We start from the raw sequence: 13,564 nt of genomic DNA on the forward strand, positions 1-13,564 counted from the left end.
AATATAAGACACTGGTATTTAGGCTGGCTAGGGATGGGAAGTGAGACCACGTGGGGGATGAAAGAGTGAAAACGTGATGGGATCACATGTTAACAGTTCCAGTGGGTCAAGTAATTGTTAAAGTTATAAGGGCTTAGAGTGAGCTAAAAAGATAAGAAGTGTTGTTTAGAGAGTATAGTGCTTAAAATTGAGATTATGGAGCTTGTGCAGTTATTGCTAATATTAAAACTAAGAATATTCAAGTGGTGCTACTTCAAGATTATGTCATTTAGTGTTTCCTTTATGATACTCTACCAATTTAGCTCATTCAGACTCTGAATTTTTAAATTCCAAATCCTTTCCATTAAAATTTTGCTGCACTGTCAGTAATTCACTCAAGAGTTGTGTTCTCTGCTTTTCAAGATGGCCATAATTGTAAAATTTATTTTAATGATTGTATTTAGTACTGTTATTTTTAATACTGACTACTAACATCTATGTAATCTATAGGGGATTTGATCCTAAATCTTTCAAGCTAATCTAAGTAGATATTATTATTATTCCCATTTTACAGAGGAGGAAATTCAGGTTCAGAGAGATTAAATGACTTGTTCAGTCTTTTCACTCTAAATCCCAATGCTCTTTCCATTATATTGTGTGGACTCCAATCTGATACATTTGTTTGAACATCTTAATGGGCCTAATACCTTGGGGAGTTTCCCTCCTTATACAGAGAGCCATCTGGAAATCCATAACAGTCTAAAAGAGCTACTCTGATAATGAGGATTTTAGACTACAGCAGATCAGTAAGTTAGGTGGGACTTTTGGAATCCTTGAGTAATAAAATGTAGGCAACTTTCTTTTCTTCTTCTTCATACTCAAAAGGATATATAGCTCCTTCAACAAAAGTTGTGTAGGAGTAAGTAAAAGTCAGTATTGAAGGTCAAAGTCAATTATGCTTAATTTATAAACATTTTTAATTCCAAGGAGTTTTTAAAAAGCCAATCAAGTGTGGCTAAAAGTGTGTCAGGAATCATAGAATAAATAAATAAATAACAAATAAATAAATATGATTTCCCTCATAAAAAGGAGGGAAAACGACAGAAATTTTGGAGTATTTTCCTTAAATGCAGAAAAGTATGCCCTACTTCCTTGACATTTCAGGCAACCTTGGAATGTTCAATAATCTCTTCCTCATGCATTTTATACTAGGATCAGTGCACAACTGGCCAGGTTAAGCATTTTCTTCATACTGACTTTAATTTCTGGTTCTAGCATATGAGATGATCAATTCAAACATATTTGTGTGGCAATAAAAGAGATTTGACATAATCTCTTTACATATGTTGCCAAGATATATAAAGCTTATGAATAAGAGAAAGGTCTGTCTTTATATCTGATTTTTATTGCTTAATTGATTACTTTCTCCCACTCTTTCAATTTTTTTAAAGTGGAAGATGAAATGTCATATTAGATGATGATGTCAAGAAAGCTGAAAGATAATTATATTAAGGAAGTTGGTATATAATAGAAAATTCAGATAGGACTGAAAAATAAAAGAGGTTTTAGTGTGAGAATTCTAAGTAAAAACATTGGCCATAAAAAAGTTTTATTATATTCAAATTTTTCAAGAGCTATCATTTCTTAAGTTCCTTTTAAATTTGTTATAAATATTGCCTCAAATCAATTAATTAGGCTTTATAATAGATTAAAATATATAAAAATCAATAAGATCTTAATTTAACAGATGTTGTGATATGAGAAAGAAAATTGACCTGATTTACCAGTACTTTTCTAGGCAGTCTTAACCAATTCAGTTAACTTTTCTGGACCTATTGCTTCTTTCTCTATAAAGGGATTTGCTCTATAAAGGGATAAGTTCTAATCTCTCATAAATTCTAAATAGATTATCATTTTTTATATGAAGAGTTCTTAAATATTAAGGTATCACTAAAGCCATTTGTCAGGTCCCATAATTTTGTAACCAGTGATCTAAAATTGTATTAGTGGTAGAAGTGGTGATAGCTATGGAAGGGAAGAGGTCAGACTGGAAACAACCTTTTCCTTAAACATTATTTTTTGATGCTTGGATATAGGACTCTGCCAGTGAAGACTCATTTCTACTTTGTAAAATGAAAAGACTTACTGGGGAACATGAAGGACTTTTTGTCTTTCTTCTTTCATCAGTCAATTTGAGAGCTATTTCAGGAGTATCCCTCCCATATCATTCCCCACCTCTAACTTTGAACTGTAAGCCTAACATTTTATTTCACCGAGAAACTAGAAGAAGCAGTCAGATGAGAATTAGCTCTCATTTTTTTTCCCCATTACCAAGGCTAGTGACCTAATATCTGTACCCATATATTCTACCTTTGAAACTGTTGTACCAGATTAATTGTTTCTACTGAAATGTCTCTGTTTGGACCCTGGATCCCCATCTCCTATGGCATACTCAAGAGAAATATGCATTTCTCCCAACTTATGCTCAATTTCTCCCTTTTTTCCTAGATCATTCCCATCAACAAAATAACTTGCTATATTAGTTTCCATCTTGACAAAAAATTTTAAAAGCCTAAGCCCTCTCTTAGAACTCACATCTTCTTTCTACTGAGATGTGGTGTACTCTTATTTCTCTACTTGCCTTGCTAATCAAAGCTCCTGTCTTACCACCCATGACCTTCATGTGTTCTTCTTAACCACTCCATTGATACGGCACCTATCAAGGTCACCAACCACCTCCATCTCTCCCAGCAGCCTCTCCTCACGTGACTCATTTTTTCAGCAGTAGTGGACACACACAGTTGGCCATGCCTTCATTCTGAAAATGTCTTCTCTACACTTGGAGGTTACACAATCATCTTGTTTGCCTTTCAGCTTACATGCTGTGTCACCTCATTCTCTCTTGCTGTCTTTCCTCCTCCAATTGCTAAATATTAGAACACACTTAGTGAACCATCCTCCTTCCTCTTCTTTTCTCTATATTTACACTTTTTCTCAGTAGTCTCACTCTTTACCATGGTTTCAGACACAATTTATATTCTGGTGACTTTTGATATCCAGCCTCAGCATCCAACAGCACACAAAGTATCTCCACTTAGAAATCTAAGAGACACCTTGCTTTTAACATGTCTGAGAGAGAACTATAGCTGTCATCCAGTCCTACTGTTCTCCCCAGTCTTTTCCATCTTTGTTGTTTTCCCATTGTACGTGGACTTGATGCCAATCTGTCTCTCACTTCTCGTCCTGGAAATTCTGTCAGCTCTGCCTTCAATATGTATTCTGTGTTTGGAACCCCCATAATGTCTGTTCAACACTACAGCCAGCTTGTTAAAAGTGAAGACAGATCTGAGTAAAAGCCAAACCACAAATAAGGCCTTATAATTCTTTTTGTGTTCTGGCTGCTTTTGTCTTTCTGAAGTGCATGCCTGCTTCTCTCCATTTAGCACTTGTAACATCAGGCAACCTGCTGTTTCTCAGACAAACCTCAGGCCCTTTGCACTTACTCTTTTCTCTGCTGGGGATGCTCTTAGTGATCTCCCTTCAGATATATTTCCAACTCCCTCCCTTACCTCTTTCAATTCTCTGGTCAGATCACCTTCTCAGGGACGGTTCCTCCCACTGCACCCAAGAAAAGAGCCCTCTGTGTCTCAGCTGGTCACAGTTCCCTTCCCCAGCTGCTGCTTTCTTTCTGACACTTATCTATACAAGAAATTGTATTTTTTAAAATTTCCATTTATTCTTTATTTTTTTCTCTCACACTGGAATGTTAGCCTAAAGAGGACAGATAACTTACCTGTTTTGTTCATCCCTATGTGTTCAGGAAGTTGTTCAATAAATATCTGTGGAATGAAGGAAAAAAAAAGTGTCCCTGAATATGTGAAGGAAGACATGACTGTTTCCCTACTTCCCATAGGGTGAAAATAACATTTAGAATTGGAAAATTATTATTAGTTAAGAATGGTAATGAAGTCAGAATTTGAATGATAAAGATCTCAATTCTGTATTTTATGAAGCATGAAATAGAAAAGGAGATATTTTGCTAGCATGCATAACAAGAAAGAAAGAATACTTTACTATTATTGTACCAAAAATTTTTTGTTGAAACCTAATGTCATATTTCTCTTGATATATAAAAGATAAAGATTCCCAAAGTATGAAAAATATCTATTTTTATAACAGAATAAAAATAATTTTGGCAGTTAAAGCGTTTTTTATTTTTGTTTTATTATAAAAGTAATGCATGTACATTGCAAGATTTTGGAAAATATTTAAACTTGGAATGATGTTTTAAAATTTTGAGAATTATTATAAGCAGTTTTCTTTTATTAAAAACTATTTTCCCATGCTAAAATAGGAATTATAACTCAATATGTCACAAAAATGGAAAAGTTAATAGAGCCTTTATGTAGTTCCCTTGAAGAAGGATGTTTTATTTTTTATTTTTTTATTTTGTATTTTTTTGTGGTACGCGGGCTTCTCACTGCTGTGGCCTCTCCCGTTGCGGAGCACAGGCTCCGAACGCACAGGCTCAGTGGCCATGGCTCACAGACCCAGCCGCTCCGCGGCATGTGGGATCCTCCCGGACCAGGGCACGAACCCGCGTCTCCTGCATCGGCAGGCGGATTCTCAACCACTGCGCCACCAGGGAAGCCCAGGATGTTTTATTTGTTCTCTACGTCTGTGTCTCTATTTCTGCTTTGCAAATAAGGTCATCTATACCATTTTTCTAGATTCCACATATATGTGTTAATATACGATATTTGCTTTTCTTTTTCTGAGTTACTTCACTCTGTATGACAGTCTCTAGGTCCATCCACATCTCTACAAATGTATGGATTTGTATGAATATGAAGGGGGAAAGGGGTGGGGTAGGAGGAATTGGGAGATTGGGATTGACACATATACACTATTGATACTATGTATAAAATAGACAACTGAGGGGAACATACTGTATAGCACAGGGAACTCTACTTAATGCACTGTGGTGTCCTAAATGGTAGGGAAATCCAAAAGGGAGAGGATATGTGTATATGTATGGCTGATTCATTTTGCTGTGCAGTAGAAGCTAACACATTTTAAAGCAACTATACTCCAATAAAAATTAATTTAAAAAGTAAAAGTGACAAGAGTTACCTATTAAAAAAAAGGTGTTTCATTTGTAGTATAACTTTATTGATTAGAAAAATCAGGTATGTGTGGGGAATTTCTAGGAATCTTCTCAACATTTAAAATTAAGGATAAGTGAAATATACATTAAAAAGGTAAATAATCCTTGTACATCTCAATTTCAAATACGTAATTTTATTCAAGACCATATAATGTGTGTAGCATCTTACAATGCATACAACCAAAGAAGTATGATATATGTAGTTTATGTTTCATCAAGTGTTTTATAACTGTTTTATTTAGGGCCCCAAAGGAGATCCAGGTTTTTCCCCAGGTCATGCTGTTTCTGGAGAAAAGGTAATTATTCGTCCATGAAATAAAATCATGATGATATATTTCAAGCTTTTAAAAATCATTTTTATCTTTTTTAAATGTAGATTTTACTTGATTTCAGACAGAATATGTAGATAACTATTGGATTTTAATGAAGGAAGAAATATTTGAAGAATCAAGTAAACAGTATTATCAGCCCAACTTTTCACTTTACATCATACCATTAATTTTTTTGACTGTCTGCTTTGTCATGCCCTTGTGCTACCTGTGAACTAGAAACAGATGGGGCAAAAAATTAGAACAAGATACTTTTGGTCCTAACCTCAAAACTGTTGCTGTTAGTATGGATGACATTGTAAATTCTAATGCCATTTTACACCTTTATTTCTAGAATAGTTCTACATACTTATCTTGTTTAAGTCCCACAGTAACAGTGAGGGAGGCGGTTATCATTATCTTTTTTCCAGGTGAGAAAACAAGATTCATAGAATTTAAGTGGATAGCAGGTAGATGAATTAAGATGTATCTAAATTTTCTGACTTTCAGTACAGTATGCTTTTTATTTTATCATAATGCGCTCAAATACACATACGCATTTAGATATAAAGAAACTAATGTTTCAAAGTAAAGATAGCAGCGAAAATCTTTATTAAGAGGAAGATATTGTTTTCCAGTGAGGATGAATACAAGTCAAGTATTTAGTTATATATCTGGGAAGCTTTATTTAGACATGCACTTGATGAATGTGGTACAATTATAGGATGTTTTTGTTTATGTAATGTACATTCACAAACTTAAAATCCCTGAATAATTTTTGTGGTAACTGGGTTGAAATCGTATCCTTTAATTGATTTACAGAAACTCTTGTAAATGTAAGAAAAATTACATCACATTAATAGATATTATTCTAGCAATTAAATCCTCAAATTTAATCTAGAACTGTAAGAATTTCATTGCAGTGATGGAACTGAGTTCACTGAATCTAAATAATTTAGAAAAGGAATGGAAGTTTATTATTAGAAACAGTATTTTCATTGGTCCCTTAATTATTACAAGGAAAAAAATTCTGCAATCTGAGAAACATAAATGCCATCTTTAAAAATCTCTAAATATAAAACATTTGATTTCTTACTTAAAATTTAGAAATTAGACATCCACTCTCTTTTGGTGACTCCTTTAAATAAATTCCCCAAATTATGCATTCAGATTTTATTAGATGCTTATTTTTATCTTCCCTTGTGGCTTCTCTGTACAAAATATAGGGTGGTTCAGTATGTGTACAGTATCTGTATAAAATATAGGGTGATTCAGCCTGTGAGTTGTGACTTGGAAGTATGTCAGTGGGTTTTTTTTTTTTTTTAACTTTTTGAGTTACTCATAGACTAACTGTGGTCAGTACTATATAGGAGAAATATGGTAAGATATAGGATTTAATAGAATGTTTTCATTGAGCTTTAAGTGAAATCCAACTTTCAAAATGAATATTTTTTAAATGGTAACATTTAAAAACAATTTCTCAAATTATATTTACATACAATTAGGTTCAATTATACTGAGGAGGCAGGATATTTATAAATATACAATATAAATACAAATAAATAAAATACAAACATTAAATTGGTGTGAGTATTGGGGGATTGGGAAACAATTGAATTTTATTTTTCAACATTTAGCTATTTTTACAATAAATATATAGTCAATGATGAAACAATAAAAGCAATGCAGATTCTCGTCCTTCTGCATGGAATAATATCCTGTAAGTAACATCTCTCATAGAGCACACCTAAGTGTTTAATTTCTTGTGGGACCTCAATGGCAAACAAAGATAACTTTTAAATAGTGGTCATTTTTCCTTTCCCACAAGACAAGTGTGATATTATTATTCTCATTTTTCAGATGGAGAAACTTTGAAGGAACATCAAGTGATTTACCCTTGATTAGATCTAGTAGGAGATGAGCCTCCAGTCTCCTGTTTCCTAGTGCAGTTTTCTTTTCCTTCTATCAGAGAAATGTGTAAAAAATATATATATTAATAAAACACTGAGCAAAAAAACATTAAAATATTAAACATATGGAAAAGCACTTTATAGTTAATCAGAAACATCCTTTTCCCTTCTGATTGTTTAATTTGATGACATATTAAAGTAGATAATACATTGAAAATTTAACAGTGCCTAAACAGTCATTAACGAGTTTATTTAGGGTTATTAACTAAGTACTCTTTTTTTCTTTCAAAGAACATACTTTTTTTTCCATGCACAATAACTTTGTCACAGCAGGAAGAGGGAAAGGAACAGAGGCGAAGAAGGAAGTGTACCACGAGTAAACTGGTTTAAGATTATACCTCCATTCCACTTTGACATGTTTCATCCTTGTCAGTTCACACAGCCTCCTCTATGTCGTTGTCTATTCTACCCACCACAGACACTCCTTCCCCCTCACTGGTATAATTGCTTCTTCCTACCCTGCTCACAGGCCTTCATCACATTTGGGGGAAGGGGTTGGGGTGTGGGGACAGAAGGCCCTAATTTGCGAAGTTGGGTCTGTGAAGTCAAACACACGGTCCTCCCAATAAATTTTCACTGCAGCCCCAGAAACAGAAGTGCCCCTTTCCCTGGTGCACGACGAGAGCCCAGTCCTGCCTCCCACCCCCCAGCCCTGCCTTGAGGTTCCACGTGGGAGTCCCATCGGGCTGCAGGTCCTCACTTAGAAGGGCAGGCCTGAGCTGTCCCCAGCTGCCTCACAAAGCACTGGTAGAATTTTTAAGTAGATTCCTTTACATTTTTAAAGCACGGTAAACTTTGGGAAAGATGAGAATTTGGGAAGTAAGTACATTCCTAGAGAAAAGGACATCAGAGAAAAAGAAGCAGGGCCTTAGAGGTGGGGAAGTACTGTCCAGGTAATCATCAGTAGAAGAGATAAGGGCTGGGAGCCTCAGAAAAGGTCTCAAACAGTCCCAGAAACGAGGTGGACCTTGAGCCCGATAGAGGAGATCAGAAATGAATGCATTAAGATCTGGACGTCCAAGATGAAATCCTGCAGCAAGGAAATCATAATTTTCAATTCTCTTTCATAATATTAAACCTCTGATTGTGTTTTGTTCTTAGGGTGATCAAGGTCTTTCTGGATTAACGGGGCCCCCTGGTATGCAAGGTGTTAAGGTAAGATGTAGTTTTACTTTGATGTATTTGGGTGCCATGTGGATCTGGGCGCTCTTCAGGTCCTAAGATCTCATTCTGAAGTTGAGTCCAAAGTCAATGTTTTAAATTCCTTTCCTCAGCAATAGGAATTAGGGTGCTGTCCTAATCCAGGAAAGTGGTGCCCACCAAAGACAGGGTCTTAAGAAAAATAAAAGAAAACCCTTCAGATAATGATGGGGACAAAATTCACATGTAGGAGAAAGTCACTGATAGAATTTTGGAGCTCCCTTTTTTTATTACATTAGGGCAATAACTTCTAAAACTTTGAAGTCACATTGTAACTTTTATATATCCAAAGTGAGGTACATTTGGATGTAGGTAAAATACTTGGCTTTTTTAAAAAGAGTTTCTAATTTTATTAGGAAATAATAAGCTCTGCCATGATATATACATGAATGTGAGGCCTGAAGCGTAAATAGAGTAGAAGTGAGGTTTGGGGATAGGTAGTAAAAAAAAAAAAAATAGTAGTCATATGCATATGAGTTGGCTTTTTCTCGGGTAAAAAGGAATAGTAACACAGCTGCTATAATTATTTCATAAAATATGCTGTGCAGGTTCCTGAATTAACACAAGTGTAAATTCTTCTCGATATATTCAGCTTGTCTTTTTCTCAAACGCTGAGTTGTTGATTTTCTACAGGGGATGAAGAAGATACAAAATTTCTGTCTAAGGTATTAAAAGCCCCAAAATATTGGAGGGCAGTATTTGACTTGATATGGGTGCCTAAATACACTTAATAATGAGCTATGTTGGTGTCTTAGTGTGTCATATTCTTTTCCTCTTGGGAGATTTAGGTTGGAGATGGTTTTCTGGCTCTGGTTAATTTGTTCAAATTCCATCTGCCATTTTCTAGGTCCCGTTGACCTTGGGCAGGTTGCTTAACCTAAGCTTTAGTTCCCTCATGTGTAAAATGTGAAGATAATACTACCCACTTCACAGGGAGCTGTTGGAATGGGATAATCCATGCAATAGAGTGTCAGAAAAATAGCAAGCTAATAGCAAGTTAATAACTGTTAACCATCAGCTATTTATCTGGTTTGGGAAAGGATCCTGACCTTGTTTGCTTCCCTTCATAATCCCATCTACAGGGCACAGTTGTAAATGGATTTAAAAGGTTTTGATCTCATGGAGTATTTGTCCTCCCATGACCATACCACACCATTATTCTTATGGCATTTAGACTAGTCTTCATCCTAGATAGTACTTAGAATCTGACAACTCCTTTGAGGTTGTTGGTTGCTTCCATGAAACTGCAGAGTGATCGTTTCTACCAGAATTGGTCTTGACATACAGTCATGAATCTGTCTGATTAATGCTACTTAGTATACCTCTGACTGCTAAGTGTACCTCTGAGGAAACCGTACTGATGAATAGCATCAAACAAAGAAAATCTCATAATATGAAAATTACCTTAATAAATTGTATTTGATATTAAATATACAGCTATTGCATCCTGAAGAATGCCACTGTGTATGAGAGAAAAACAAACTAATCATTACTTTCCAAGGTTAATAATGCCCATGGTTCATGAAATTAGCGTTCCAGAAAGGGAAAAATTATTGATAAATAAAGCTTGAGTCGTGATTGTGTAGAAGAGTATATAAAGAAATACTACAGAGAAAATTTTATAAGACTGATTTTAACTATTAGAGCAGATTATCATTTTTAACTTTGAAGTTTTGCTTACTTAAAGCAGAAGATATTATCTTCCAAGCACTTATGCACATATTATATGAGCCTTGGCCCATCGGTGTTTTAAAATATTGAGAATATATTATTTTTGGTCTGTATAAGTCTGGTAAAGTGAAATAACATTAAGTTAAACAAACTGGGTCATGGATGCATATCTTTCACAGACTTCTTTTCTCTTACACAGTTTTTTAAACTTTTAAAATGTGGCTTGTGTTGTTAACGAGTAGAAACAGACACTGTAGAAGTCAGGGATCTTGCTATGTTATCAATTAGCAACTATAGCTGAATTTTCTCTAGAGAAGGTTTAGTCGAAAGTATTTAGAAACCAAATTACTTTGTGATAAATGAAGCATCCATGGTTCACTATGCTTTGATAGTAGTTCAAAACAGTGCTGAAATATTTGAGATGATTTTGCAGTTTTTCTGAGAATGCCTTCCCTCTTTTCAGAGTGTATCTAATAATGGAAACTGTATATAGATTTTTTATAAACAAGTATTGCAGGAAACAGACATAGGGGCTGAATCTAAACCTAAACTAATTCTCCACATAGCAGGCTTGGAACACGTTTCCATCACACTATCTACGTGCATGTCTTACTTTAATATGAATGTGTGGTAGACTCTTTCTGTTCCTGTGGTTTGTATGAAGGGCAGAAGGACCAGACTGATTATTTATGGAATTCACTCATTTTGGTTCATTTTTTGAACCACCTAGGTCATTCTCAGAGTTACTTCCTGCAAACAGGATCCATTCTTGGAGTACCTAGAATAAAAGTTCATATTAGTTATAACCTAGGGACTCCTATTCCTTCATCCTTTCAGTTCTACCCCTAAAATGCTACATGAATTCTTAAGGTCAAGACAGGAACTTAAGGTATTCATTCTGTAAGTGATAAATCTAAGATAAGCCCAGAGAGGTTAAGAGAATTGCTCAGGGTCACTCGGAGTTACAGCAGGATCAAGAGATAATACTTGCTTATACTGAATCCACTGTGTTTTTAACAGTCTGGGCTTATTATAAAAGATGAATAAGGTACTTGGGATTTGATTAATATGAAGTTTATTACATATTTTATCAAACTATGTTTGAATTATTAATATAACTATTATGGTAAATTAACAGCTCCTTTCTTATGTGCAATATTATAGTCTATCTGCTGAACCCTGTGTCTTTTTATCTTAAAAACAACCCATTGAGACAGATAGTATGTTCAGTGTGTCATAATTAAGTTAATTGAAGTATAAAATGGTTAACTCATTTACCCAAGGCCACATGACTATTAATTGACAGTTAGGACTCAAATCCAGGCATCTTTGACATGACTGTGCTCTTAATAACTTCAGATACTGTTTCCCCATATATTAGTTCATTATGCCAATATTTGTTATATGTGAGTTTGATTACTTCTGACTACCTCAAGCATGAATGCAAGAGGAAGTAAAATTTTGTTTTTTCCTGAAAGCCAAGGGAACAAATATAGTTTTGGATGACAGGTAATAATGACATCATTATTCCTTTTCTCTGGAAGTATCTGGAAATATTACAATTCTTTAAGTAATCTTTGAAGTGGCTGCAAAAAGTTGTGTGTAGAAATACTGACAACTCATGGAAACTGTTGAGATAAATAAACAGAAGATTAATATAAAATGTAATGAAAACTAGAAATAATATTGAGATAGAAATAACAAAGCAAGTAAATCAGCAGCAATATTTTTATTCACTCTTCAGTAGATTTTTTGGTTTGCTTCTGCCTTTTTCCCTTTTATCTCTCACCCCTTGACTTTTTTTTTTAAAGATTAATTACTATATTAAAAATAAGGCTTTTTTTTTTTTTTTTTTTCACAACAAGGTACAACACAAATAGTGAAAATACAAGCCACAGACTGGGAGAAAATATTTGTAACACATGTAACTAACAAAGAACTAGCATCCAGAACATGTAAAGAATGCACAGAAATCAATAACCCAACAGAAAAATGGGCAGTTCACAAAACAGCAAATCCTTTGGTCACTTAATATGTGAAAAGATTTTTAACCTTACTAGGAATAAGGGAAATGAAAGTAAAACAATGAGGTATCATTTCACAATTGTCAAATTGGCAAATTTTTTTTTTTTTTTTTTTTTTTGTGCAGTACACGGGCCTCTCACTGTTGTGGCGTCTCCCATTGCGGAGCACAGGCTCCGGACGCGCAGGCTCAGCGGCCATGGCTCACGGGCCCAGCCGCTCCGCGGCATGTGGAATCTTCCCGGACCGGGGCACGAACCCGTGTCTCCTGCATCGGCAGGCAGATTCTCAACCACTGCGCCACCAGGGAAGCCCCATGGCAAATATTTTAAGTCTGAAAATACCTACTTTGGGCCAGATGAGATCCAACAGGCATTCTCATTTACTGTTGATGGAACTGGAACAACCACTTTGGAGCACGATTTGACATGTCTAGGAAAGGTGAAGATGCACACTGCCTAACAGTAATTCTGCTCATATGTATATATCTTAGAGAAACTCTCTAACACACATACACAAGAAGAAATTTTAAAATGTTGCTTGCAGCATTGTTTATGAAAGCAAAACAGTAGAAACCCCAATATATTTAAATTTTAAAAGGACATATTTTGATAGATTCATAAAATGTAACACTATGCAGCAGCTAAAATGAACAAACTAAATCTACCTATTTACGGCAACATGTATAAATCTCAAAAATATAACATTGACAAAAGAAATAGCCTCAAAGCATTTGTATAGTATAATATATATAAAGTTCAAAAACATGCAAAACTATAACATTATCATAACAACTTACAGAAATTTATTCTTTACTGAACAGTGAAACACTGTATTTATATAAAAGTATAAAATCATGCATATTTAAAAAAAGATAATGCTTCTCTCTGAAGAGGGACAGATAAGAATGAAATCAGGGGCTTTCATAAGGAAAGGCCCTTGAATTTTTTCTTTTAAAAAAATCTGAAATCAATATTCACACCTTGACTTTTTTTTAAAAAACCAGTATTACCACTTTAACAAGCTGTGTATTTCCCCAGGTTGACTGGTTACATTTCCTCAACCTAGCCACCTTAATAGAACTCTTATTTACCTAGGAACTGAAGTATGTTTTCACTTCCCACTAAATGTTTAAATTTGTGCCAAAAATCAGATAAGTTAGATCCAGAGTTCATGCTGCGTTGGTTGGAACACAAGAGTCATAATTCTGAGCTTGGACTCCAGATGAATTTTTAAATTGGTTTTTA

At 34.7% G+C, this 13,564-nt stretch overlaps 1 protein-coding gene across 1 annotated transcript in view; it reads left to right on the forward strand.

The window, feature by feature from the left end:
* COL24A1 (collagen type XXIV alpha 1 chain) overlaps positions 1 to 13,564 on the forward strand; it is a 395,634-nt gene that overhangs the window by 49,105 nt on the left and 332,965 nt on the right. Inside the window, exons 6-7 of the mRNA XM_059061755.2 lie at positions 5,389 to 5,442; positions 8,526 to 8,579. Coding sequence (XP_058917738.1) covers positions 5,389 to 5,442; positions 8,526 to 8,579 — 108 coding nt within the window. The remainder of the gene's footprint in view (positions 1 to 5,388; positions 5,443 to 8,525; positions 8,580 to 13,564) is intronic.

Source organism: Kogia breviceps, chromosome 1 (genome assembly GCF_026419965.1).
Source record: "Kogia breviceps isolate mKogBre1 chromosome 1, mKogBre1 haplotype 1, whole genome shotgun sequence".
Lineage (NCBI taxonomy): Eukaryota > Metazoa > Chordata > Mammalia > Artiodactyla > Physeteridae > Kogia > Kogia breviceps.